Here is a 27,283-nt window from a genome sequence, read left to right as displayed (position 1 = left end):
ATGCACGCATGCACGCTCAGTCATGCCCAACTCTTTGTGATACCATGGACTGTAGCCCGCCAGACTCCTCTGTCCATGGGATTTCCCAGGCAAGAATGCGGGAGTGGGGTCATCGTTTCCTCCTTCAGGGAATCTTCCTGACCCAGGGATTGAACCCATGTCTCCTGCATTGGCACGTGGATTCTTTACCACTGAGACATCTGGGAAGACAGGCATTCAATAAATGCTAATAAAGTGAATGTTAAATAAAGCCCTACTTTACAAATGAGGCTCTGAGATATTAAAAGTCTTGCTTTAACTCTCCCAGAAAGTGACTGTCAGAACTGGTGCTCTTGCCAATGCACCATTCTTTAGTTCAACTTGTAAATGAGCTCTCAAGTGGCAGCTTTTGAGATGAGGGTCTACATACAGTTCAGTGGGGATTCATGTGTATAAAGTCCTACTGAAATATTATATTTCTTTTCTTTTTGCTGACATCTTATCTCAGTGTGATCGTACAATTATCTCATGCTGATTTGATGCTGATATCTCTCTGATTACTAAAAAACGGGAGGTATTCATTGGTTAATGCAATTTATGACAATGTTTTAAAACACTGGGAAGTGAATACAGCTTCTTTAGTATTAAAATATTTGTAATACTAAACAGAGATTTACCCATATAAGGTTCTTTTTTCTTTATTATAGGAGGAATGAATGTTATATAAATATTTGGACTTTAGAAAAAAGTTTAACATTTTACATAGAAGTAAAATTATGAAAGGAAAGAAAATAGCCTGGAAAGGTTATCTGCTCCTGAGAAAGCTACTCATACAAGAAGCAACATGGGGAAAGAGAATAAAAAAGCAGCCTACAGACACACATCAGTCAGATGCAAATGTGCGAACCCTATTTAGATTCTGAATGAACCAACTCATGTATTAATATATAAAGACATTGTGAGCCAATCACAGAAATATGAGTGAGGACAAGTAATAGATTACTATGGAAAAAAAGTCCTTAACTTAGAAATATACACTAAAGTATTTCGGTAAAATAACAAGTTGCCTGAGATCTGCTTTAAAATTCTCCATGGAAGGTGGGTACGCGTGACAAGTGTGTATGTGTGCATGCTTATGTGTGTCCTGATGAAACAAGATTAGTAAATGCTTGCGATTATTGAAGTTCGTGATGAGTACATGGGGATTTATTAGAATCTATTCTCCACTTTTGTACACGTTCAAAACTCTCACCATAAAGAGCTTAAAAAATGGCTAATTTTTCCCAGTATCTTACTTAGTATACAAATCACCTAATCATTCACATATATTGTTGTTGCTGTTCAGTCACTCAGTCTTGTCTGACCCTTTGCGATCCCATGGGCTGCAGCGCACCAGGCTTTCCTGTCCTTCACCATCTCCCAGAGCTTGCTCAAACTCATGTCCATCAAGTCGGTGATGCCATCCAATCATCTTGTCCTCTGTCATCTCCTTTTCCTCCTGCCTTCAATCTTTCTCAGCATCAGGGTCTTTTCTAATATATACTGGTTACATCTGGGTCTTTTCACATATATACATATATATGTATATGTAATATGTATATGCATATATGTATATATACATATACACAAGTACATATGTATACACATATATACATATATAGATAGATAGATAGTATATATACACACATATATACTACACCAGGGTCTTTTCACATTTATTTCCCAGCATCAGGATCTTTTCACATATATACTAGCTACAAACTCAGTATCACAACCCAAAGCAAAAAATTATTCTCACCTGTGGATAGACTCTAAAATTTAAGAAAGCAGTTACTCCTTCTCCTGGAAAAATTTTATGCAGTCTCTCGCTGAGAATCATGGAAACTTTTTTCTCCCCCTACCTGTCCACCTCTTCTGTGCAAATCAGAAACCTCAAGTTTTCTGCTAATGAAAGCACTCTGCACCACTCTGGGCAGAGTACTGGTCTTCTCTTATTCACTCCTGCTTTTCCTAGTCTGACTTTTTACACATCACCAGATGATTCATTAAGTGCCAACTCATCCTTTATTTTGGTAAGATGCAAAGCCCCAAGAATCCTTAAAGTGAGTAAAGAACAGACTGTTGTACTCTGTGGGAGAAGGCAAGGGTGGGATGATTTGACAGAATAGCATAGAAACATTTATATTACCATTTGTAAAACAGATAACCAGTGCAAGTTCGATGCATGAAGCAGGGCATCCAAAGCCGATGCTCTAGGACAGCCCAGAAGGATGGGGTGGGGAGGAAGGGGGGAGGTGGGGTTCAGGATGGGGGGAAACATATATACATGTGGCTGATTTCATGTCAGTGTATGGCAAGAGTCATCACAATGATGTTCAGTAATTAGCCTCCAATTAAAGTAAATTAATTAGTTAAAAAAAAGAATCCGTAAGGTGAATATATCAATTATAAGACACATATTCCTTTAAGGACACAGAGTATTTCCTCATGTAATTTAGATTAAAACAGTAATAAAATATTCTTTATATTAAGGACTTTTTATATCTGGCCTGTTTCCTAGGTAATTATTTAAGCATGACTTTTTCCATCCTGATAGCATGAAAAATCCTTCCAAAATGTGAAAGAAAATGCTAATAATCTTCAGGACCAACTAGTTTTACTGTAAGTATAACTATACCTTTCATATGTTAAGTCAGTAAAACATCAAAATGTGATATGCAGCAAATAGCAAAAGTTTAATATTGAACAGGAAACAAGGCCCAGATTACAATGTCCTAGGGATGTACTAATTCAGAAATGCAGGTCAATCCTTTTCTAATATTTTCATGAGTTTTAATTTTTTTAAATTAATGTATGCTTGGCAATGGAAAATGGATTAAGGCATTCTCCTGTTAGCTATTATTTTATTGCCTATTTAAGATATATAACAATGTTTTTCAAATATTTACATAACATTGTACTAATGTTTAGAAAAACAAAATTAGCAAAAAATGCCACAAACAAATATAGCTAATACCTTGCTTCAATTGAAATCATTACTGCTTCTTCAGGGCAATAATGGCATAACATCTGGGAGATTTCACAGGATCAAACAACCTCACAAGCGCAGACCACATGATATCATCCTGTAAATTGATAAGTGATTTAAATAGACAACTGTTTGTTGAAGATACAAACGAGAGATGTTAGACTATATACCAGAAGATGAGAGCTACATAAAAAACAAACTATAGAAAAGAAAATTATTCTTTGTTGAAGAAAATTAACACTTAGAATTTCACCTCAGGAATTTACACTGAGGAAATAATTAAAGATGTACGTAGAGAGTAAAACACCAGCCTACTCCTTGTTACAACTGTGAAAAACTGAAAGAGGCTAGAAACAATTGGGTATTACTCAAATAAATCATATGATGAAACATCATTCAGTTTCTGTAGTGCATTTAATGAGAGAAAAAAATCTAAATAAAACAAATGAAACAAATCAGATGAGAAGCTGTATTTATGATTTGATTCAATTTTTAACTACGGTAGAAATAATGTGCTCATACATACACATGCAACATACATATATCAAAAGCTCTAGAAAACATAATAATTTAAGAGCTAATGCTGAAAGGTGAGATTACAGTTACTTTCAACTTTCTTTTAACATTTTCTAACATTAAGTGTGTATTACTTTTATAACAGTAATATTACTGAAAATATTATCAAATGAACAACTGTAGGATTTCTATCACTTCATTACCAGTTAAACTTGGTACATACTGTTATGCCTACCTATTTTATTTAGGTCACTGGAAATTGTTTTGAAAAGGAAAATGATGAGTACCTAGTAAAATAAGCCTGATTCTGTGAACTACCAAGGTGAAAAGCAAAAGTTTTCAGTGATTTTTGAATTAGTAGCTTAGCAAAGTCTCTAATTATCCAAATATTTAAAAACTGCCTTTCTCCATAAAAATATCATTTATTAAAACCCACTTGTTCCAAGTAGCTTGCTGGAAAGAAGTAAAGCTCTTCATATGATAAAAGAAATATTAAATTAAAGAGCTTATAGTGAAAACATAAGGCTGAATCTACAATTGGGATTAAACAGCTCAAAAACATAATTTGATTACAGCTTAGACTAGAAGCTGAAAAACACACTTTCCCCAAAGATAAACCAAAAAATCATTTTTCTAGTCATTCAACATGGATAAAACAAGTAAGACTGAGAAAACAGAAGCAATGATTAGAAAGAAATTTCTGTACTGTGGAGTACATATGTCCCCAGATTCAAAAATGAATTAAAAGCTGATTCTTAAAAGTGAAACATATAAATGATATCCTTTAGGCTGTATTCCTAGCTATATATACAGTATGTCACATATGGTCTGTGTGCATTATCTACTGTATAGTAACTGCCATACAATTAAAAGAATGTACACTTTATTACAGCACCTTTTTGGGAAACATCTGTTATACATCTACCTGCTTTTGTTTCAAAAGAGATGGAAAGAATATTTAAATTTGGAAAATAAAACGAGAAAAATTATCTTACCAGTTATGTGAAAGAAAGTTATTGTACTTATAAGCAGATCAATATGACTGGATTTAATAAAGATATTTGTATGCATTGAAAATTAACATAATTTACCTGCTCTTTCAGGTAGCAAAGTCGATCCAGAAGAATCAAGGTCTCTATGCAAGGAGCTAGAACAACTTTCAACTAAAAGAAAGAATAAGATAGCACAGTGGTTCTTTAAAACAAACAAAAACACTAACTTCACACTTACATTTAAGAAAATATATCTACAGAAACTTGCATAAGGCCAAATCTCCAATATCCATTGTACATCTTCAGAAAATAAATACTTCAGAGATCAAAAGTTTTTCTTTTAACAGTTAAAGGAAAATAATATCCTTTGAGTGACTTTGGGATGGAATCCAAAAGCAATCATACACATGTGATAGAAAGCTTTTAAAGGGGTACTAAGAATGAAATTCATTAAAAGGAATGCTTGTGAAATAATTGCATTGAGACCAATATGTGTTCAAAGAACTCTAAAACTTCTTTCCATGCATTTCTAATACACTTTAAGAGAAATCTGCCATGTGTTCTCTTTATTACAGTCCTGACACCTAATATAGTTCTAAAATAGGAAATGATCCAAAACAGTTTTTCTACATTAAGAGAAAAACAACGTAGATTGGTTGGCCCCATAAAAAAAATTTAATAGGATCCCACTCAAGTCTAGCAACATATTCAATTTAATATGTTTAATTCTGAAACTTACCATATTAAAAGCCTCCAGTTCATTCATTCTAGGTTTATACTTCTCATAGTAGTCCATTATAATTTTTTCTGGCAGCTTCAAGATAAAACAACAACAATAGTAAATTTAGTAACAGTTAAAAAATTTTTTTTTCCTAATTAGATGTACCCTAAAGTAAAACAAACATACTAATTCAAAGCAATCTTGGGTGTCTGAAGAGCTCTAAGGATGTTCATGAAGCAAGTCAATTTAACTAAATTCTTTCATTTAAATCTTCTGCATCAATATAGGTTATCAAGTATATCATAAGTAAAATCAACAATAAGATCCTATTAACTTTGATTTCAACAAGTAGTAATGAAATATTTACCTTCACTTGTTTCTATGTTTGGGGTACACAGTAGGTAGGAGCTCAATAAACAGTTTTCAAATAAAATTAAATTTAAACAACATATCTAAAAATATATATATCATAGAGAATAACGAAAAGGCAAAAGGAATACAGTAAAGACATATTCAGATTAAACCATAATTTCTTCTAACAACACTTAACCAATCCACCAACAAGCTCTGCTTTCTGTTTTTTCTCTAAAACACGACACCCACAGTACACTGAATCCTTGTGGTTAGTAGGCCACTTTGTAGATAATTAATACATGCTCTGTTCTCACCAGTTGAGCTTTATGCCTACTGCATTAAGTGTATTTGGTCCTAAACTTTTTTATTAGTTATTTTATAATGACAAGATATAAATATTAAAAATCAAGAAAATATAGATGCAAAAGGAAAAATTTCTTTATATGTTGAAAGCCTTTGTGAAAGGCTTGATAAAGGAAAGTCACCAGAAGAAACTGCTGTCAAATTATATATGATCAAGGGTGTCACTAGTGGTAAAGAACCTGCCTGCCAATGCAGGGGTCATAAGACAAGCAGGTTTGATCCCTGGGTTGGGAACATCACCGGGAGGAGGGCATCACAACCCACTCCAGTATTCTTGCTTGGAGAATACCATGGGCAGAGGAGCCTGGTGGGTTAGGTCCGTACAGTTGCAAAGAGTCAGACATGACTGAAGAGGCTTAGCATGTATGCATGCATATGTGGTCAAGACAAATGACAGACTGAATAAAAAGAGTCTAAAATCTGAAAGGATTTGTATTCAGATCTCCTTGCAAATGTATAAATATTTTTTCAAAGACCCTATTCTTTCTCTATTACATGAAATTTCTTTTGAAAAAAAAAAAGGGGGGGGGTAACTAACAGTGAAAAGTAAGGCTTTGTTTTATCTCATCCAATTTCCAGTGTAGCCTTCCAGAAAATATTAATATCTCCCCTTTGGTACAGAACCCAAGAAGATTATGGTTTTCTCTCCAGGCCCTTTTTTGCTGATCTTTCAATTGAATGAGTATCTCCTGAATCAAATTTTTACAGTAGAGTGTATTGGACTAAGTCTAGGCCTGAACTTCAAGCCAGCAAAACTCACCTCAAAAAATTGTGAATGTGTCTGAATTATAGCCTTTAGTCTTTACTTCTGTCCTGCCCTGTGAGATTAGCAGTTACAGAACAACTCAGAACTCACAACCTTTTTTTCAGTCCTGCCTCAGCAGCATACTGCTTCCTATAAACACGTGTTTATACACAAATACACTTAATGCAGTAGGCATAAAACTCAACTGGTGAGAACAGAACATGTATTAATAAATTATCTACAAAGTGGCCTACTAACCACAAGGATTCAGTGTTTTCAATGTGACTCCTTGAGCTCTACAATATTCTCTGTGTCTCCTTCATGTCAAATTGAGAAGTATCACCCTGGTCATAAACTGGTTTTGTTTCAAACTAGGAATTGTTGATTTTGCCCCTCAGGATATGCTGCTTTAAAGTACTGTATTGTTGGTTGTGCTGGTGATTTGCACGCCTAGACAATTCCTCTTGACATCACTCTGTATCCCTCTTTACTTTCACTGAACTTCATAATAGACATGGCTGGAGATTTAACAGGCTTTTGGATTTTGTCAAAAAGAACTCTGTATTTCTGTTTCTCTTTCCATTTGCTGCTTTTGTGTGATTTTGAAGAGAAAAGATGAGACTATTATCTTTACTTTCCTATTAAAAAAAAAAATGGATGTCTTTTGCCTTACTTTGAATAATCCAAAGCTGGATACTATAAACTATGCATTATAGATATCTGATGGACAGAACTTAAGGTAGAAATCCAACTAGAGAAAACTATATGCAAAGCTGTGTGCAAAAAACAACATAAATGGCCTTATTCTTATACCAAATGTTTGGTGGATACAATTATATTATTGTTTCTATGTGAAAAATTCAGTGTTTAAGATTTGATTTCATGCTTTAATCAACTTTTCCAACTATAAGTCTCAAAAGATTAGATCAGAGAATCTACAGAAATTTTATGAAGACACTATTTAGTTCTAGGATGAATCTGTAACATACACATAGGCATGGTCTCATTTTACTGATGACATTACTGTAGTTAAACCCAGTAAGAGCCAAGATAGGGCAAACATCCTAGAGATAAAGAAGGCATCATAATTGAGGAGGTGCTTGGTGTAGGCAAGAACATCCATGGAAACTTACAAGTTGAAGTGTGCATTGAATGCAAGCTGGGGGCTTTGGTCATAAATTCCGTTGCTCCTTGCGGCCCGTCTCTAGGACTCCAGAAGAGGGATTAATATTAGCTAAGGTGTATAATGGGGCCCAAGCTCAGTGGTCTGTGGTTTAGTTTTAGGAAGATACCCAGTCCTAAAGAGAAACTAGGTGAGAGACAGCAAATGAGAGGTCACATCGAGGGGCTTTACGTTTTTTCCCTTACTTTTCTTACAATGTTTTTTTTTTGTTTGTTTGTTTTTGATTTGGCATTTTAAACTGCAATAGTCCTGTTGGTTTTGACAGACTTGCCTAGTTTTTGATGATGTTGACATTACTCAGGAGCCCTAGTCAAGCATTGTGTATGATGCTCCATCACTGGGAACAGTTTTCCTCATAATTAGACTGGGGCTATAGATTTTGAGAGGGAGACTACAGATGTAAAGTATCATATTCCTCATATCATATCCAGGGTATTTACTATCAGTATGATCTGTCACTGTTGATATGGATCTTGAGTACTTGGCTGATGTTGTTGTTATTCAGTTGCTATGTCACGTCTGACTCTTTGTGACCCCATGACCTGCAGCCCGCCAGGCTTCCCTGTCCTTCACCATCTCCCAGAGTTTGCTCGAACTCGTGTCCACTGAGTCGGTGATGCCATCCAACCATCTCATCCTCTGTCGTCCCCTTCTCCCCTTGCCTTGGCTGATTTGTCTCTTTTCCTACATTATTTATTAAAATTGTCTTTTTATAGATCTATATATATGAGGGCCCAGATAAGCAAAGGTGGTCCATATTTCAACTCCATGGGGAATGGGCCAGATGAATGGATAAGACGTACACAATTGTTCAGAGATCCTCCCCACACACTACCTGATCAGAAGACAGGTTAGCAACTGACCTTTTCATCAGTAGATGGTAGGACTGAGGCTGCTGATACACCCTTGGCTAGAAATCAAGGTGGGTGGATGTGGTACCACGTTGAGAATGCAAAGGAAAACTTCAGTTAAAAGTGCTACTCCATGGAACACATGAATGATATGAAAATGAAAGTCTTACTGACTTTCTGACTTACTTACTGACTGAGAAAGTTGTGATCTGGATAGAAGATAAAACCAACCACAATATTCCCTTAAGCCAAAGTCTAATCCAGAGCAAGACCATAACTTTCTTCAATTCTATGAAGGTTGAGGAAGCTGCAGAAGAAAGTCTGAAGCTAGCAGAGGCAGATTCATGAGGTTTAAGGAGAGAAGCCATCTCTATAACGTAAAAGAGCAACATGAAGCAACAAGTACTGATGTAGAAACTACAGTAAGTTATCCAGAAGATCTAATTAAGATAATTACACCAAACAACATATTTTCAGTGTAAATCAAACATCCTTCTACTAGAAGAAGATGCCATCTAGCAAGTTTGTAGCTGAAGAGGAGAATTCAATGCCTGGCTTTAAAGCTTCAAAGGGTAGGCTGAAATCTCTTGTCAGACAGGGGCTAATATAGCTGGGGACTTTGAAGCCAACTTCATTTACCATTTCCAAAATTCTAGGGTCCTCAAGAGTTATGCTAAGTCTACTCCGCTTGTGCTCTCTAAGTGGAACAACAGAGTCTAGATGTTAGCACATCTGTTGACAATATGGTTCACTGAATATTTTAACACTATTGTTGAGATCTACTGCTCAGGAAAAAAAAAGACTCTTTTCAAAATATTACTACTCACTGGCAAAGCACCTGGTCATTCAAGAGCTCTCATGGAGATGCACAACAAGACTAAAATGTTACTTTCATGGCTGCTAATACAACATCCAGTCTGTACCCCAAAGATCAAGCAGTAATTTTGACTTTCAAGGTTTATTATTCAAGAAATACATTTTGTAAGGGTATAGCTGCCATAAATAATGATTCATCTGATGGATCTGGGCAAAGTAAATTGAAAACATTCTGGAAAGTATTCACTATTCTAGATGTAAGAACATTGATGACTCATGGAAGCATGCCAAAATAACAACAGTAACAAGAGCCTGGAGGAAGCTGATTCCAACTCTCATAGATGGTTTTGAGGCGTTCAAACTTGAGCGGAGGAAGTAATTGCAGATGTGGTAGAAACAGCAAGAGAACAAGAATTAGAAGTGGAGTCTAAAGATGTGACTGAATCGCTGTACCCTTATGATAAAGCTTTCACAAATGAGGAGTTGTTTCTTATGCATGAGCAAAGAAGTGCTTTCCTGAGATGGGATTTACTCCTGGTGAAGATGCTGTGATGATTGTTGAAATGACCACAAAGGATTTATAATATTACACAAATTTAGTTGATAAAGCAAAATTTGAGACATTTGACTCCAATTTTGAAAGCTGTTCTGTGGGTAAAATGCTAGCAAAAAGCACTGCATGCTTAGAGAAATCGTTCATGAAAGGAAGAGTCAGCCAACTTTACTGTTGTCTCATTTTAAGAAACTGCCACAGCCACCCCAACCTTCAGCAACCATCACCGCCATCAGTCAGCAGCCATCAACTCTGAGACAAGACTCCACCAGGAGAAAGATTATGACTGGCTGAAGCCTCAGATGATGATTAGTAGTTTTCAGCAATAAAATATTTTTGAGTAAGGCATGTACGTTGCTTTTTAAACACAATGCTATTGCATACATAACAGCCTACAGTATGGTGTAAACGTAAATTCTCTATGCACTTGGAAACCAAACGCTTCATGTGACGTGGTTTACTGAAATACTCACTCTATTGCAGTGCTCTGGAACACAGCCCACAATCTGAGGTATCCCTGTGTTGTTATGTGTGCGTGCTCAGACGCTCACTGTGTCTGACTCTTTTTGACCCCAAGGACTGTAGCCTGCCAGGCTCCTCTGCCGATGGAATCCTCCAGGAAAGAATACTAGAGTGGGTCGTCATTCCCTTCTCCAGGGGATCTTCCAGACCCAGGGACAGAACCCAGGCCTCCTGCATTGTAGGCAGATTCTTTACTGTCTGAGCCAGCAGAGAAGCCCTGTGTTATTATAGTGGTTGCAAAAAGCAGCAGGAAATATTTATGGGAATAATGAACATGTCATCACCAAAGATGACAGGCTACCTATATATTTAAATTGTATCAGAAATTCACTGTTTCTTTAGGGTCAGAGGACTTCATTTACTGTAGATCATTTATAAGTAGTCAGTCCTCAGTATCCATAGATGTAGAACCCACAGATACCCCACCATTTTATATAAGGGACTTGAGCACCCTTGGTATTTTGTTATCTGTGGGGGGTTCTGGAACCAATTCCCCAAGGATACCGAGGGACCACTGAATATCGCTACATGAAAGTTTATGAGCATCTTGTACCTGTGGTTGTCTTCCCACTTGTAGTTAAACTACTTAGTCATTATGATTACTACTGATTCATCTCTGATCTAATGTCCACAGCTAAGTTTATTTGGTCTCTCCACATCACCTGGTCCTTTGGCCTCATCTCTCACCACTGCCTCCTCCACTTGCTTAATGCTTCAACTGTGCTGAGTCCAGAATCATGTTTCTTATATCTCTGTGGTTTTGCACAAGCTATGCTCCCCACCACACACATCTGAAATGAGTTCCTTGCTCACTACCTGCCCATCTTGTTTGCTTAATGCATTCTTACACATCCTTCAAGACAAAGCTAATGCATCAATGTCCTCAGTAAAATCTCCACAGACAGTATGAGTCACCCCAGGCATACATACTTTATATATCTATCTATTACTGTAAGTTCATGCTATAATTACTTGTTTTCTTTTCTCATAGGTCAGGTCTTAATTATCTTTGTAGCTCTACAGTTTCCATGGTTCTTGGCACATTGGAGATTCTTCAAAGTAAATATTTGCTGATGAATAACTAAATGATTGTAGTCTCAAAAGTTTTGCTTTTGCCCTCCTGTTCTGGAGAAATATTTAAGGACAATTTTCTGAATTATCCTCTGCCAACTTCCACTAAGGTTCTAAACGTTTAGTGATTTTCAACTTAGTCCATTCAAGAGCACCCATCGACTCCATTAAATCACCACTTTTATTGTCTATTTCATTCTCAATATCTGAGAGTAACATTATTTGAATATTCATTATATGTATATGGGCTTCCTTGGTGGCTCAGACAGTAAAGAGTCTGCCTGCAATGCAGGAGACCTGGGTTCGATCCCCAGGTTGGGAAGAACCCTTGGAGAAGGAAATGGCAACCCACTTCAGTGTTCTTGCCTGGAGAATTCAATAGACAGAGGACCCTGGTGGGCTACAGTCCATGGGACTGCAAAGAGGTGGACAGGACTCAGTGACTTTGACTTTTGCCTTTCTACTTGTACACAGAAAGTGAAAGTGAAAGAAAGTGCAGTCGCTCAGTCGTGTCTGACTCTTGTGACCCCATGGGATTGTAGCCCGCCAGGCTCCTCTGTCCATGGGATTTCCCAGGCGAGAATACTGGAGTGGGTTGCCATTTTCTTAACACATACACAAAAGCTCTAGAACATAAGTTCCTTTTATTTTCTTTTCTTATGGACAAATGATCCAGCTCATTCTTTCCCTAGCAAACAGCAGTTTCGTTGCTTTTAAAATCGGATACTTTAAAAATTTACGGATGTGTGTGTGCTCTCATGCACGTGTGTGTGTGCATTACATGTATGTGGAAGCAGAAAGAGAGAAAAGCAATACAAAACAAGAAAAAAAAAATGCTGTGGACCATGAAGATAATATGAAACCTTAAAGACAGTTTTGGAGGTTTGCTAAAATGTGGAGAGATACTAAAGTTTGGGACAGAACACAAAATTTGAAAATACCAAACTTTTTTTAAGGTCAAGGTAAAGTTAATCACTAGGATTTTGTTATTTTAGGCTTTTATAAAGTTCTATAAAAATAATTTACAAAGAAATAATTGTGCTTTACTAAATTATAAAGAATTTTACTATAAATTTCATTCTAAGAAGCCCATCTATTATAAACAGGATTCTTGCTGATGTGAAGTAGCTCATGCTCCACACCATTTATTGTAGGCTTGGCTTTACGGTGAAATCAAAATATTCTTCTTAAACAGAACTACATCTTATACAGGATTGAAACAATATCACCATTAAGCGGTTAAAGCTATATAAAATTAAAGATCAAGGAGGAGATCATTTTGATAAAAAGTCTTCGAAAGATAAAAACAGAATCATTGCTTTTCCCCTCTTCCACACTCTATGTTTCTTTGTATAAAGTGGCATTTTAAGATAATAGGGGGTTTACAATGAGAATGTTAATGGAATCATTAAAATGACAAATGCTTGAAGACAGCAGATCTCAACCAAGGGTGATTCTGCCCCTCAAGATATTTGTGCTGATGTCTGGAGATTTTTTTTTAAAAATTATTTTTGATTGCTACCATTAGGGTGCTATTGCTGACACCTAGTGGGTAGAGGCCAAGGATGTAAAACATCCTACAACATACAAGCTAGCTCTCACAACAGAGAGTTACCCGAATGTGGCGAGTCTGAGAAATCCTGCTTTCAGAGAAGACGTCCAGCGCTGAGTGTCACAACTGACTACAGGACTCACGGATTAATATCTACTGCAATATATGGGCCACTTACATATCCCACACATGCTGTTCTCGTCTCCTTTGGAACCATGTTTTTGTCTGGGAATATTCTTTGTCTTTCCACAGGTTTACATGGTTTCTTGTGACTAAGAAAGTATCAGAGCATGCTAGGAAATTTTCTAGGCACTTTATCTAATTATACAATTTTGACTATGAAGACATGTGCTTTGAGAGATCAGAGACACATCAACAGCAATCACCACATTTGCAATTATATGTAAAATTTGTTAATAAATGATTAAAAATTTGGTTAAAGATCTTCTAAATAATTTGATATATCTAACATTTAAAATTTAAGTGACTTTGATAATTTTTAGAATTAGAATCTCACATGAAAATTAATGTCATTTTAAAAATAAAACAATTCATCAATCTCTCTTTATCACGCATGTGGTCAAGACTTTCATTTTAGCACTGATACTTTATGATGTGAGAGAAAAACAATAGGATTTTGTATAGATCACAAATGTAAGTTCAGCTTTAATAAGTTACCCTATTTCCAACTACTCTGGCCTGATAGACACAATTCTCTTAATTTCGCTCCCTTCACAATTAAAACAAAAAAATCCTCAAAACACATACTCATTTATTTGCTTCCTATCACCCCACTACCTTTTAAATACCTTATTATATTCTATATGTTCTTCCCCTTCCAGCCTGGGTTTCTTATCCCTTTTCTTTTCCTCACATATTTTATTCAACACATTTGTCTGTAAATGAGTTTAAACAGTTTTAAGAGAAAAATCAGCAAGTCCTATTATTACCTTTTACTAACTAAGAAAGACAGTCATTTAAGACTGATCTTTTTATGGTGATACTTATCTACATTAGTCTTTTTTCTTTTGTTTTTAATTGCACTTCTTAGCACAGCGGTCAGAGAAGGCAATGGCACCCCACTCCAGTACTCTTGCCTGGAAAATCCCATGGACGGAGGAGCCTGGTAGGCTGCAGTCCATGGGGACACGACTGAGTGACTTGACTTTCGCTTTTCACTTTCATGCATTGGAGAAGGAAATGGCAACCCGCTCCAGTGTCCTTGCCTGGAGAATCCCAGGGATGGGGGAGCCTGGTGGGCTTCCGCCTATGGGGTCGCACAGAGTCAGACACGACTGAAGTGACTTAGCAGCAGCAGCAGCAGCAGAGTGGTGGCTGACAGTGGAGATTCTGATGGAAGCTGAATCTGTGTCCAAGTTCCAGCTCTGCCCCTTCGACCAAAAGAAAATGACTTGCCTTTCTTTGAGGCTCTCTTTCTAGATCATTACATTGGGAATAAGAAGTATCTTTCATAAGAGTTTTAGTGAAGAGTAAATGAGATGATGTTTATGGCATAATAACTAACACATAGTAAGTCCTCAGTAAATGTGTGTTAGTCACTCAGTCGTGTCTGACTCTTTGTGACTCCATGGACTCAAGCCTGCTAGGCTCCTCTGTCCATGGAATTCTCCAGGCAAGAATACTGGAGTGGGTGGCCATTGCCTTCTCCAGAGGATCTTCCCGACCCGGGGATCAAACCCAGGTCTCCTGCATTGCAGGCAGATTCTTTACTGCTTGAACCACAAGGGAAGCTTAGTAAATATTATCTAGTAATAATATTTTAATCAGTAATATAATAAGCATACTAAGAGACATTTACTATGGTTATTATTAAAGACAAACCTGGGGAGAGAAAGCCATCAGAAAAAATAAGTGACATTCTATCTGGATTTCTGGCAAAGGATAAAGCATTTTTAAGTAAAATAATATTTGTAAAAATTATGCTTAAGTTTATGTTTTTAATATTACTGTAAGAAGTGGAATTGAAGTATGAAATAAATATATGCACTAATTAAGACTAGTGGAAGAAAGACTAGTTTGGTTAAAAATATATTTAAAAAAACAGAAATAAAAACAGAAATAAAATAACTAGGATAACAGTGTTTATTCATATTTATGCAAAACTAGAAGGGTCTTCATTTTGGTGACAATAAAAATACTTATAGAAGTCACACCAATTGCATTATTATAAGCAGTACATACACAAAAAGTAGAATAAAAACTAGTATTATTTAGTTAAGTACTTGCTACGTAGAAACACTGTATTCAGTGTTTTACGTATATTAATTCATTTAATTTTTCTTGAATCCTAGAAATAAATGCTTTTTAATAGCTATTTTATAGATGACAAAAGGGACTAGTACCAGTCTAATCATTTTAAGTAATAAACAACTGCAGAGTAAATGTATAATCGGTGCCAAAAATAATAATATCCTTTAGCTTTGATATAACTTATATCTGTACAATTTTTTTCCTTTAAGAAATCCATTTCATTCCTTAACCACCTATTTCATTCTTGATTTCAATTTATAATCAACTCAAAATACCAAAGTGATCCAGGTTCAACTTAATAATTTATTTAATAACTCATCTGAACCATGTTACTTTCTTCTCAGTGTTAGAGTATTTATTATCACCAGTCCATCAGCTTACCTTTTTGTCTTCAACAATATGTTCTTAATTATTACCTTGGGCCTCCTATGATGTTACAACTTTCCAGGATTCTCTCATTCAAAGACTTTTTGAATTTAAGATTTTTAATTTCAATGAGTTATACACCCTTTAAATGGTACAATCCTTGGGTTGGAAGGATGCCTGGAGGAGGACATGGCAACCCACTCTAGTGTTCTTGCCTGGAGAATCCTCATGGACAGAGAAACCTGGCAGGCTACTGTCCATGGGGTCACAAAGAGCTGGACATGACTGAGTGACGAAGCATAGCACAGCCTTTAAAGGCATGCAGTTTAAAATTAAAATCATCATCTTCTGCTTTACTTACAATTCTCATTTGTTCTGTTTTCTTGCTTTATATATCTATTTTGATTTGAGAACTGGCAGATTTTGCCTGAATAAATCTAAAAGGGGAATTACTCTATAGAGGTGTACAACAGCAACTACCCACACTGAGGGGAAAGGTGATTTGGAACTAAGATAACTGAAGTTTGGTTTCAATAATTTAGATGTTTTCCACAAATGAGAGAAAAGTAGAAGGCAAACAATTTTGTATTATCTCAATCCATAACCCCATAGAAGTTCCTGTGTTTCTTATGAAACAGTGGGCAATAATATACTGACCTTGGACTCATCTAACCCAAGCTTCTTTAGAGACTTTCTAACATAATCCGGAAAGGAAGAGGATTTGGAATAAATTTTACCAACATGCCGGTCACTGCAAAACAAAATCAAATCACTCTTTAGTTTTTCTGATTTAAATTACAGATGATTTTAAATTCAATCATGAAATATTTTTAAATACCTTCTGTACTTATGGCATAAGTGATAAAAATGTAACAATATTTTTTTTATTGCAATTAATAAAATGAACTCTTTATTCATTTGACTTTATGCATATGTCCAACCCATCCTCTCATATGTGCCTTTTTTTTTTTTTTAATTTTATTTTATTAGTTGGAGGCCAATTACTTCACAACATTTCAGTGGGTTTTGTCATACATTGACACGAATCAGCCATTGAGTTACACGTATTCCCCATCCCGATCCCCCCTCCCACCTCCCTCTCCACCCGACGACTCTGGGTCCTCCCAGTGCACCAGGCCCGAGCACTCGTCTCAAGTTTACATATTATAAAAAATATTCAGGATCTGCTTTTGAGAATTCCTCCAACATACAACAGTAGAAGATAATATTATGAGAAAAAAGTTGCAAACCTAGTACAGATATTTTATAAAGCCTCACTTTTAAAGGGTACCATAGGTCTTTCCAAAGGCTCCACTGTGGTACAAGGCACATTTTCACTTTACTGGCTCAACATCACAGTGCACATTTCATGGCAACACCTGCTAATCGTGGTGATATCCACAGCCATGCAAGGAGGACTTCCTAAATGCCAGCCATTGAGCAAGCATCATATACTGCTGAGATGGGTCTGACTTCATTCTTGTGCCCTGAAGATTTTCATTATAGTTTAAACGCAAAATACAAGATGGTTGGAAATTCAAATAATGCAACGGTGGACTATCACATCTCACAATTTTGGTTGCAATTTAGGTATAATGTAAAAATCAAGAGAAGACAAAACTTACCACCTATAAGTTTCAAAAACAACGAATAAAAGCTCTTTTACTCATTTGTGTGTGCTAAGTCGCATTCAACTCCTTGTGACCCTATGGACTATAGCTTGCCAGGTTCCTCTGTCCATGGGATTTTTCAGGCCAGAATACTGGAGTGGGTTGCCATTTCCTCCTCCAGGGAATCTTCCCAACCCAGGGATTGAACCCGTCTCTCCTGTATTGCAGGCAGATTCTTTATAGAGTCACTGACTCTTGGCAGTATAAATATTAATCACTATGTTCTAGTTGGACATGGAGCTCCATCATTTCTTTCAGTGAAATATATCTCAAATATATAACTTCAGCTCTATTTCTAGATGGCCACTTCAATTACACTTATTATTACCTTGGGCTCTAGTTATTACAGCTACTTCCTAAATAAAGCTGATGTTGGTCCCTTCATTCCTGTCTACATTGTTACGCTATTTTCTTAGAAGAGCATTTCTACTTACCACTTCCCTGCTCAAAAACTGCTTTGAAATACTAGTTATTTGAATAGGTATAGGTTCCAGGAAGCAGAAATTATATTTGTTACTTTTTGTGTAATACTCAGATCTTATACATATTAACATATAACAGACATCAGATAATAGATATGAGTATGTATTATAGTATATTGAATTGATTAACTGCGTAGCCAGAAAAATAAGTCAATATTAACTTCCTGCTTCTCATCTTAAACAGGTTTTCAAACTTTGGTTATTTTTAATTCAAAAGGGCAAACAATTCTTTCCCATGAGATAGTGATTTTGGTTCTTATTTTACAGGACCCATTACTGCCTAATAGAGGCGCTTAAAAGAGAAAGCAGAGCATAGTACCAAGATTATGGCTTAGTCTGACTAAGCCATATAAACACTTCCATGTTTATAAAAATGTGGTATTAACAGTACCTGTTTTGTAAAATCACTGTGAACATTAAATTATGGAATACAAGTAAGATCCTCAGAACTGTGCCACAATGTGAGCTGTTTTTGTTGCTGTCATGAATGTTGTTTTTGTCATAACTGGAAGCATTGCTTGGGCTCTTGATTTCAAATGATAAAGAGCAAGGGTAAGATGCTCATAGGTAAGTGTTAACCATTGTAAGCTGAAGAGAGAATGTATTATAGTGTAAGTGTAGGTACTGATTTGTTGCCTGGGTTTTATGTTCCAGATTGCTTTCAAAATAAGAGAAACATTTAAAATTTTAATTTGTCCTCATCAAGTGTAGGTATTGATTTGTTTCCTGGGTTTTATATTTCAGATTGCTTTCAAAATAAGAGAAATACTGAAAATTTTAATTTGCTCTCATCTTACTTTCTTCTTCCAGAATACACTACCCTTTTACTGTTACAAAATCTCACAACATGATTACAAGACTACTTTTAGTGTATTAAGCAATAATTTGCTGCGTAAGACTTTCCCCTTAATTCCTTGTTGATCTGTACTATTTCAGACCTGTTTTTAGCAGTAACCAGTAAGGGAGGGGGCTTCCTGGGTGGCTCAGTTGGTACATAATCTGCCTACAACGCAGGAGACCCGGGTTCAATCCCTGGACTGGGAAAATCCCCTGAAGAAGGCAGTGGCAACTCACTCCAGTATTCTTGCCTGGGAAATCGCATGGATTTCTGTATCCTGGTGGGCTAAGGTCCATGGGGTCACAAGAGTCAGACATGACTTAACGACTAAGTCACCACTACCACCACCATACCTCCACAGTAAGGAAGAAAAATATCAACCAAACAGAACCAGGAAGGTGATTATTTCATCATGTTACTTCTCTTTAAATTCCTCCAGAGTTCCCCATGACCGTTAGAATTAAGATCTAAATGCTTATAGTGAAAGCAAAAGTCACTCAGTTGTGTCCGACCCTTTGCGACCCCATGGACTATACAATCCATGGAATTTTCCAGGCCAGAATACTGGAGTGGGTAGCCTTTCCCTTCTCCAGGGGATTTTCCCGATGGAACCCAGGTGTCCCGTATTGCAGGCCGTTTCTTCACCAGCTGAGTCACAGTATATAGTAAGCCTTGTACCATCTGTTCCTCTCTGACAACCTTTCCACCACTTAGGACACTGCCTCTCCATCCACAATGAGAGCCTTTCTAGTTTCTTGAACACATCATGCTTTTGGCTAAAAACACTATTTGTGTTACACTTCGCCCTTTATTTTTTTGCCTAGGGAATCCCAAACTCATCCTTTTCAGATTCTATTTTAAATGTTGCTTTCTTAGGAAAATCTTCTCTGACCTTCCAGATGAAGTCAGGCTCCTGACACAGAACTTTTCCATCACATGATTACTCTTTTAGAGTTAGTGGACTCCAAAGAGTTCACTCCAAAGAGGGGTGAACATATCCCAGGGAAAAGAGAATATTAGAACTGTAATTTCTACTAAATTTTTATTGTTTTAATTTCAACTTTCCAGTTTATTTTAAAAATCTATACAACAGACCAGCAGAAAGACACAAGAATCACTTATTAAACAATTAAGTATTCATTTTAGGGGTGTCTACTCAGAAATGTTTATTGATAGAGGCATGACATTTAAAAATATATTTGAGTTCACTGCTCTGAGCAGCTGGAGAGCAGAGTAACCACCTGTTTTGCTCATGACTATCTCCTCTGTGCTTTTAGTAGTATCGCACATCTAGCAGGATCTCACTACATGGATTAAATAAGTATCTCTTGCAGCTTGCAGAAACAAAAACATCTAGTTAGACTACAACATGAGATGTGTTAATACAGTAAATAGATCTATTTGCTAGTCAGGTAAACAACATATAGGAAGGCAGGCTTATCCATACAAATAAGCAAGTGTGATTTAAAATATATATTTATATATAGAGAACTACTGAGAAAAATATATAAGGAAAATGCAGTGTAAACAAAACAAATAATAACAGCTAATATTTATTTCATTTTATGATGTGCCAGAGACTCTTTATTTATTTATTTTGCTGTGCTGGGTCTTCACTACCATGCACAAGCTTTCTCCAGTTGTGGCAAGTGGGAGCTCCTCTCTTATTGGGGTGCAGGCTTAGCTGCCTTGCAACATGTGGAATCTTACCAGACCAGAGATTGAACCCATGTTTCCTGCACTGGCAGGCGGATTCTTCACCACTGGACCATCAGGGAGTCCATGCCAGAGACTCTTAAGCCCTTTGCTGCATTTACTTATTTAATCAGAACTATTCCGTGTGGTAGGTCCCATTATTATCCTCATGTTAAAGATGGAGAAACTAATGAATGGAGAGGTTAAGTAAACTGCTCACAGTTTGAATTCAGGAAGTCTGGCTTCAGAATCTAGGATATTAGCTACTATTAAACATTAGCTCTGGCAGAGCACTTCAAGGGCTTCCCCGGTGGCTCAGCAGTAAGCAATCTGCCGGCAATGCAGGAGCCACGGGAGACGCCAGTTCAATCCCCGGGTTAGGAAGAGTCCCTGGAGGAGGGCACAGCAAGCCACTGCAGTATTCTCGCCTGGAGAATCCCATGGACAGAGGAGCCTGGCGGGCTACGGCCCACAGGGTCACAAAGGTCAGACATGACTGAAGCAACTTGGCATGCACCCACATGCACTGCAATAAGATTTACATTTGATATCGCTAAATTCCAGATGAATAATGTCTACCTCTGTATTATAGGCAAACAGAAGTAGGCAGATTCCATGTGAACTCGAGACTGAAATGAGTCTGAATCCTTGCTCTACCACTTATTTACTACTTAAAAGCCTCTCTTGTCCGTCCTTGTTCAGCAGTAGAAGGCTGAAGATTCAACAACAGAATCTATATAGCGTGCCTGGCTCAGTATCTGACAAATACTCAATGAATAATGGTCATTTTCCTGTTACTGTGCTGCATTCTAGGGGTAGAATCATCCACAATTTATGAGGGAAGACAGGTGAAGAAATGTTAGAATTCAATGTGATAAGCGCAAGATGGTGAGCAGAATACAGCACAGTGTAGGGAGTGCTTCAGCCACTGCATTTGACAAGGGGAACTTTCCTAAAGGAAGAATTGAGTTTCAAAAGGTCTCAATTTCCAATTGTGAAGAGCAAAATTGATAAAAGAGATGAATATATAGTAAATTAAAATTAGGCCAGCACTTAAAATTTAGAAATAGGTTAAACAATTTTTAAAAACTGTTTTCCTTAAGGACTTCAAAGGGGTACTCTAAGGATTACAATTTTCCATGAAATATGAAAGGATAACTGTGTAAGAAAAAAGTTCTTTTCTAAAATTTATTAAATTTATTTAGTTCTATGTAAGATTGTACTTGAAAATAGAGTGCTGTTGTTAAAAACATTCTGAAAAATGGTTTTATTACTTTTATGGGTATGGGAAGAGAGGAAAGTACCAATAATTCCATTTTGGTTTAAGAAATAAGAATATATTATAGAAAACAGAACATCAATTTAAATATTATTACCAAAGCAACATAAGATTAGGTAGAATGAATCAAGCTTTTAGAACTTTTGGAGGTAAAAAAAGTTACTTCTGCCAGACATGGTACTAATATCTAAAGTCTGGGTACCTTACAAAACAATGTTCTTAAAAATAATAGCTGCAAAGAGAGTTTATAATGAAGAGTGCAACCTGCTCCTTTGCAGCTACAAGAAAAAGACTACTTCCCTCATCAGCCTTTAGAAGAGTCTATAGTTTTAAAGATAAATATTGCAATTCTAATAATTAAGAAACAAGAGTAAAAAAGGGCAGGTACAAGAAAAATCTCAATACTACTCAGAAAGTAAAAGGGCAGAATAGGATTGTAAGTAAATGGAATATGGGGCAATCGCACTTTTAATTTTAATTTTTAGTAAGTACCAATTGTATTTTTCTCATTATTTAACACTAAAGTTTGGAGTCTGCCTTTTATAATTACATATTATGACATCACAGAATCACTGTAATCTTAATTTTTGCTGACACTTGTGAAAATAAATCCTTCTCTCTGTTAATTACTTAATATAATTACTATGTGGAGGTTTAGTCACTAAGTCGTGTCCAACTCTTTGTGACCCCATGGACTGTAGTCCACGAGGTTCCTCTGTCCGTGGGATTCTCTAGGCAAGAATACAGGAGTGGATTGCTATGCCCTTCTCCAGGGGACTTACCCCACCAGGGATTAAATCTGGGTCTGCTGCATTGCAGGTGCATTCTTTAGCAACAGAGCCACCAGAGAAGCCCACATATATAATTATATATAATTAATCTAGTTAATATAATTGTTTTCTGTAAGAAAATGCCTAAGATCAAGGATCTGGAGGCCATCTCTTTCTGTCTCCTCTGACGTATTAAGTATCTTTGACTTCTCTTTACTGAGTCTTAACCCTTATCACAGGAAAACGTTCAAGTTTTTCTGTCTGAAAAAAGCAAGCAAGCACACCAAAATCCCCCACCTCACACAAAACCTCTCTCTGATCCTGTATCTTAAAACTACCTACCAAGGGTGGTTGTCATATGATCAAATGACGAGTTGAGTCCCAGAAGCATTTAACGTATGTGAATTCAAGTATGTACACTTGGCATGTCATGAAAAATACTGTGAAACATTTTATGTATGTATTTTATATGTATACAGGCAAACAATATACACTTAAACATTTTACACATTTAATTACGATACTGGGTTATAACACTCAATCTATGTACTTTCCTACAGTACTTTGTCGGAAATGCAAGGAATTTTCAGGTAGATTTTACTGTACATGACTCCTATGTTTCCACTGTATAGAATGGCTTTCCTATATACATTTTCTTATTAGACCACGTGCCCTTGGTTACTTGGTCCAGAAAGCATGGGAACCATGTCACATAATGGGTGGCAGTTGCTGTGATAAGGCTGCTGGACTAGTCTGCGGTACTGCTTACCATCCTCCTGAGAAAGAGTACCGCTAGAGTCCTTCGGATAATGCAGGGAAGCACAGCTGCCTGTTTAGCATACCTGTCTCTGTTACTCTGCTGTGAACGAGCTCCCTGAGGGCCGGGTCCACAGAGAACTCCTCAGGTTACCTTCAAGGCCTCAGACGGAGCCTCAGATCAGAGGGGAGTGTTTAACACAAGGCAGACCGTCTGATTAACAGGTCAAAGACGGCAGAGGAAGAGAAAAACTGAGGCCACGATCCAAATTTTGGCCTCTCTGGCAATAGCATTCTTTCTCATACAGACTTCAAGAAGACTCTAATTCTCATCAAGAATACTCTCTAAAATTGCATTGTACTAGGAACAAAACACTTGGACAAGGAAACAACAGATCTAAATTCCAGCAGCAGTAAACAAATCAGCTCTCAGAACTTCAACTTTCTCACTGAGAAAACTGAGATGAAACGGAGGTAACATCTACTTAACAGCTCAACAGAAAGATGTAAATGAGATGGTGCACAATAGCAGTAAGGTGTTACAGAAATGTTCGGTAAGGTAGTAGTTATATTACTTTATAAAACTATAATTTTGATAATATAACTGTATTGGCATTTTATTTTTTAAATAAGTACCTTGACTTGTTATTAATAAAAGTTTTGGTTTTCTTATTGCTTACATAAGTGGCTTGACCACTTACCATGGAATGCAGTAAGGTTAAATACAGTGATTTGCAACAGTAGTCTTCACTGGCTGTGAGGAATCTGCAAAGACTTTGAAAGGGGTACACCGTTGGGGCTGATTTAAAAAAAATAAGTTTCCAAATCCTCTACTTCCTTATACCCACTTTCCTTAAACTCATCTGTCTGGGAAAATGCCTGTTTTCTACATCTCCTTTCACAGATGGCCCTTCTGCTCTAACTTGGCAAAGAAAAGGCATACCTCTAACCCATATTACTATGCTGCATTGCTATGAGGTGTAAAATCCTCTGGAGAATCGTTGACAAATAATTTCCTTACTAAAGGCATTATAAAGGCCACACCTATGTCTAAATAGGAGATGCATTCCAATAAAGTTTAACTGTTCATATTGAATAATTAAAAATAAAAACTTTAAATTTATGCTGTCTACATGTATAAGTATTCATGTAACAATAACTTGATCCTAAATATCTTTTTTGTAACATTTAGAGCTTTGACAGGTAGAGGAAATTTTGTCATCAGGTGGACATGACATAAAAGTGTCAGGAGAGCAAGGACTAGTGACCGAAAGGAAAGGATGTTGCACTATGCTCCTATTTTGGATTTAAACAGGACTAGACTTACTGTATATAACAGAAAATACTCCACAGGATTCTATAGTGAACTATCAACAATATATGTGATATTAAACAAAATAATCAAAACAATCTTACTTTGCTACTGTCATTTCCTTTGGAATTGAAAGACAAATAATCAAATAATCATATTAATCACACATGAGATTCTAGGATGAGTTATAATAATTATTTTCAAGATTTTTCTGTGCTTCTTAAAGTATGCCCTGTAAAACACTTAATGTTACAAATTTTAATTACATGTGTGTACAGTTTTGAGAGAAAAAAATATGTGAACAGTAAACACGTTTCAACAAAGTTCAATAGATTAATTTGAATAATAATAGCAATCACTCACTATGTTCCCAGTGCTATTTTAAGCACTTTACATATACTAGCTACTTTCCACAACATCTCTCTGAGGTAGGTACCATTTTCATTCCAATTCAGAGATGGGAAAACTGAAGCAGAAAGACATTAGGTAATGTGCCCAAGATCACAGTGTTGTTACCCAGTGATTGTTGTGACCCATCACACCCTGCTGTCTCTCACCAAACTACTGAGAGTCTTCAAGATAAAAATGTGCATTCGAATCTTAAACAGGATGATAGTACATGAAGCATTTACTTGATGAAGAAATTCTTTTCTCTCAAAGCATTTTTATAGAATCACTGCTCTACAGACAACAACCTGAGGAATACTGTCATAGACTAATCAGGATCCGATTTATCTTTCTTCAAAGGCATTTGAAGAAATGAAACTTGTGAATGAAAGTAGCCAAACAAAAATCATTTGAATAGGGAAATGATCAGAGACAAGTAAGTAAAACATGCCATATATTATGTGTAGCATAAGAGCTAACGAGAAGCTGATGATAGAGGAGAGAAAGTGGATATAAAATGTTAGGAAGGAGAGATGATGGGTGTCACAGAGGGAATAATTTTGAGTGAAGAACTGAAGGAGAGTGAGCTAGCCATGAGGCTATCTGGTGATGATATTCCAAGCAGAGAATGTGTTGTATGGAAAGGCCTTAGAGTAGAGAGTGTTCCTGTTATTTTTAAGTAATAGCAAGGAAGGCAGTGCAGACACAAATAAATGGGAAACTAGTAGAAATGAGATCAGAGAGATAATGATAGCACCATCATATAAGGCTTTGTAGGTCACAGTGAAAATAATCAGCTTTACTTCCACATGAATAAGAAGCCATGGGAAGATTGTGAGGAAGGCCTCACTTAAAAGTACTAACAGGATCACTCTGGTTATTGTGTAGAGAACAGACTCATAGGGCAAAATCAGAAGCGGGACGGGCACTAGGAGGTTATTATAACCATCTAAATGAGAGGTGATGGTGGCCCAGGCCAGGGAGCTGGCCCTGAGGATGGTAACAAGTGGTAGGATTCTAGATATATTTAATTAGAGAGATTACGAAATTGCTGGACTAGATCGAGGCAGTGTGAGAGAGAGGGGTCAAAACTGTCTCTGGAATTCCTGACCAGAACAACTAGAAGAACTGGAATATGGTGAGCTACAGTCCACAGAGTCGCAGAGTCAGACACAGCTTGAAGGAACATTAACGATTAGACTGCAGATTTGAGATTCATCAGCATAAGACGGTATTGAAAGCCATGTGACGTTATGAGATCACTGGGCTAGTGGGGATAGAAAAAAGCACTTTAACAATGAGAGGTCTCAAAGAGGAAGAGGAGTCAGCAAAATAAACTGGGTGGGGGGGGGAGAAAAGGAATGAAACGAAAGAATGAAATGAAAAAAGTGACTATCTTAACAGGGACTTTCTCTAGCATGTAAGAGAAAAAGTGCTTCCATAGAAAGTAGTAAACTGTGTGAAGTACTGAGGGCAGGCTAAGTAAGATGAGGACTGAGAACTGACCACAGGATTTAGCCATAGGGGGTCACTGTTGTTGTTGTTCGGTCACTAAGTCAGGTCCGACTCTTGCTGTCCCATGAACTGCAGCATGCCAGGCTTCCCTGTCCTTCTCTGTCTCCCGGAGTCTGCCTAAATTCATGCCCACTGAGTCAACGATGCCATCCAACCATCTCATCTTCTGTCAACCCATTCTCCTCCTGCCTTCAATTTTTCCCAGCATGAGATTCTTTTCCAATGAGTCAGCTCTTCACATCAGGTGGCCAAAGCACTGGAGTTTCAGCTTCAGCATCAGTCCTTCCAAAGAGTATTAAGGGTTGACTGCCTTTAGGATTGACTGGTTTGGTCTCCTTGCAGTCCAAAGGACTCTCGAGAGTCTTCTCCAGAACCACAGTTTGAAAGTGTCAGTTCTTAGGCGCTCAGCCTTCTTCCTGGTCTGATTCTAACATCTGTACATGACTACTGTGGGGTCACAAGTGACCCTAAAAAGGGGAGTTTGATGGAGTGATGGAAGTAAAGTCTGATTGGTGTTCAAGCAAAAATGGGAAAGAAATTGGCAGCTCTCTCAAGGGTTTTCCCAGGAAAGGAAAGAAGAGATATGAGATAGTAGTTGGAGGGGAAAATGGGTCCAAAGAGGATTTTCAGACTCTGTGTTCTTAACCATTATGATATACGACTTCATTAAATAAAGCTAAAAACGGGCCACCAGGG

The 27,283-nt window shown here is 36.9% G+C and overlaps 1 protein-coding gene across 3 annotated transcripts in view; it reads right to left on the bottom strand.

Annotated features, from left to right (window-relative positions):
• Window positions 1-27,283, bottom strand: part of METTL25 (methyltransferase like 25) — a 128,561-nt gene that overhangs the window by 24,172 nt on the left and 77,106 nt on the right. Inside the window, exons 9-12 of one of the 3 annotated variants that reach the window (XM_065934161.1) lie at window positions 16,541-16,634; window positions 5,255-5,329; window positions 4,615-4,686; window positions 2,996-3,104 (exon numbers count right to left, since the gene is read on the bottom strand). In XM_065934161.1, coding sequence (XP_065790233.1) covers window positions 3,015-3,104; window positions 4,615-4,686; window positions 5,255-5,329; window positions 16,541-16,634 — 331 coding nt within the window. In that variant the 3' untranslated portion in view covers window positions 2,996-3,014. Of the gene's footprint in view, window positions 1-2,750; window positions 3,105-4,613; window positions 4,687-5,254; window positions 5,330-16,540; window positions 16,635-27,283 lie in introns of those variants that run through there. The other 2 variants (XM_065934160.1, XR_010663043.1) reach the window with 2 other exon arrangements.

This window comes from Muntiacus reevesi, chromosome 4, assembly GCF_963930625.1.
Source record: "Muntiacus reevesi chromosome 4, mMunRee1.1, whole genome shotgun sequence".
In the NCBI taxonomy this organism is placed as follows: domain Eukaryota; kingdom Metazoa; phylum Chordata; class Mammalia; order Artiodactyla; family Cervidae; genus Muntiacus; species Muntiacus reevesi.
Note: the sequence above shows the minus strand (reverse complement) of the source record. Positions and strands in the feature narration are given on the sequence as shown.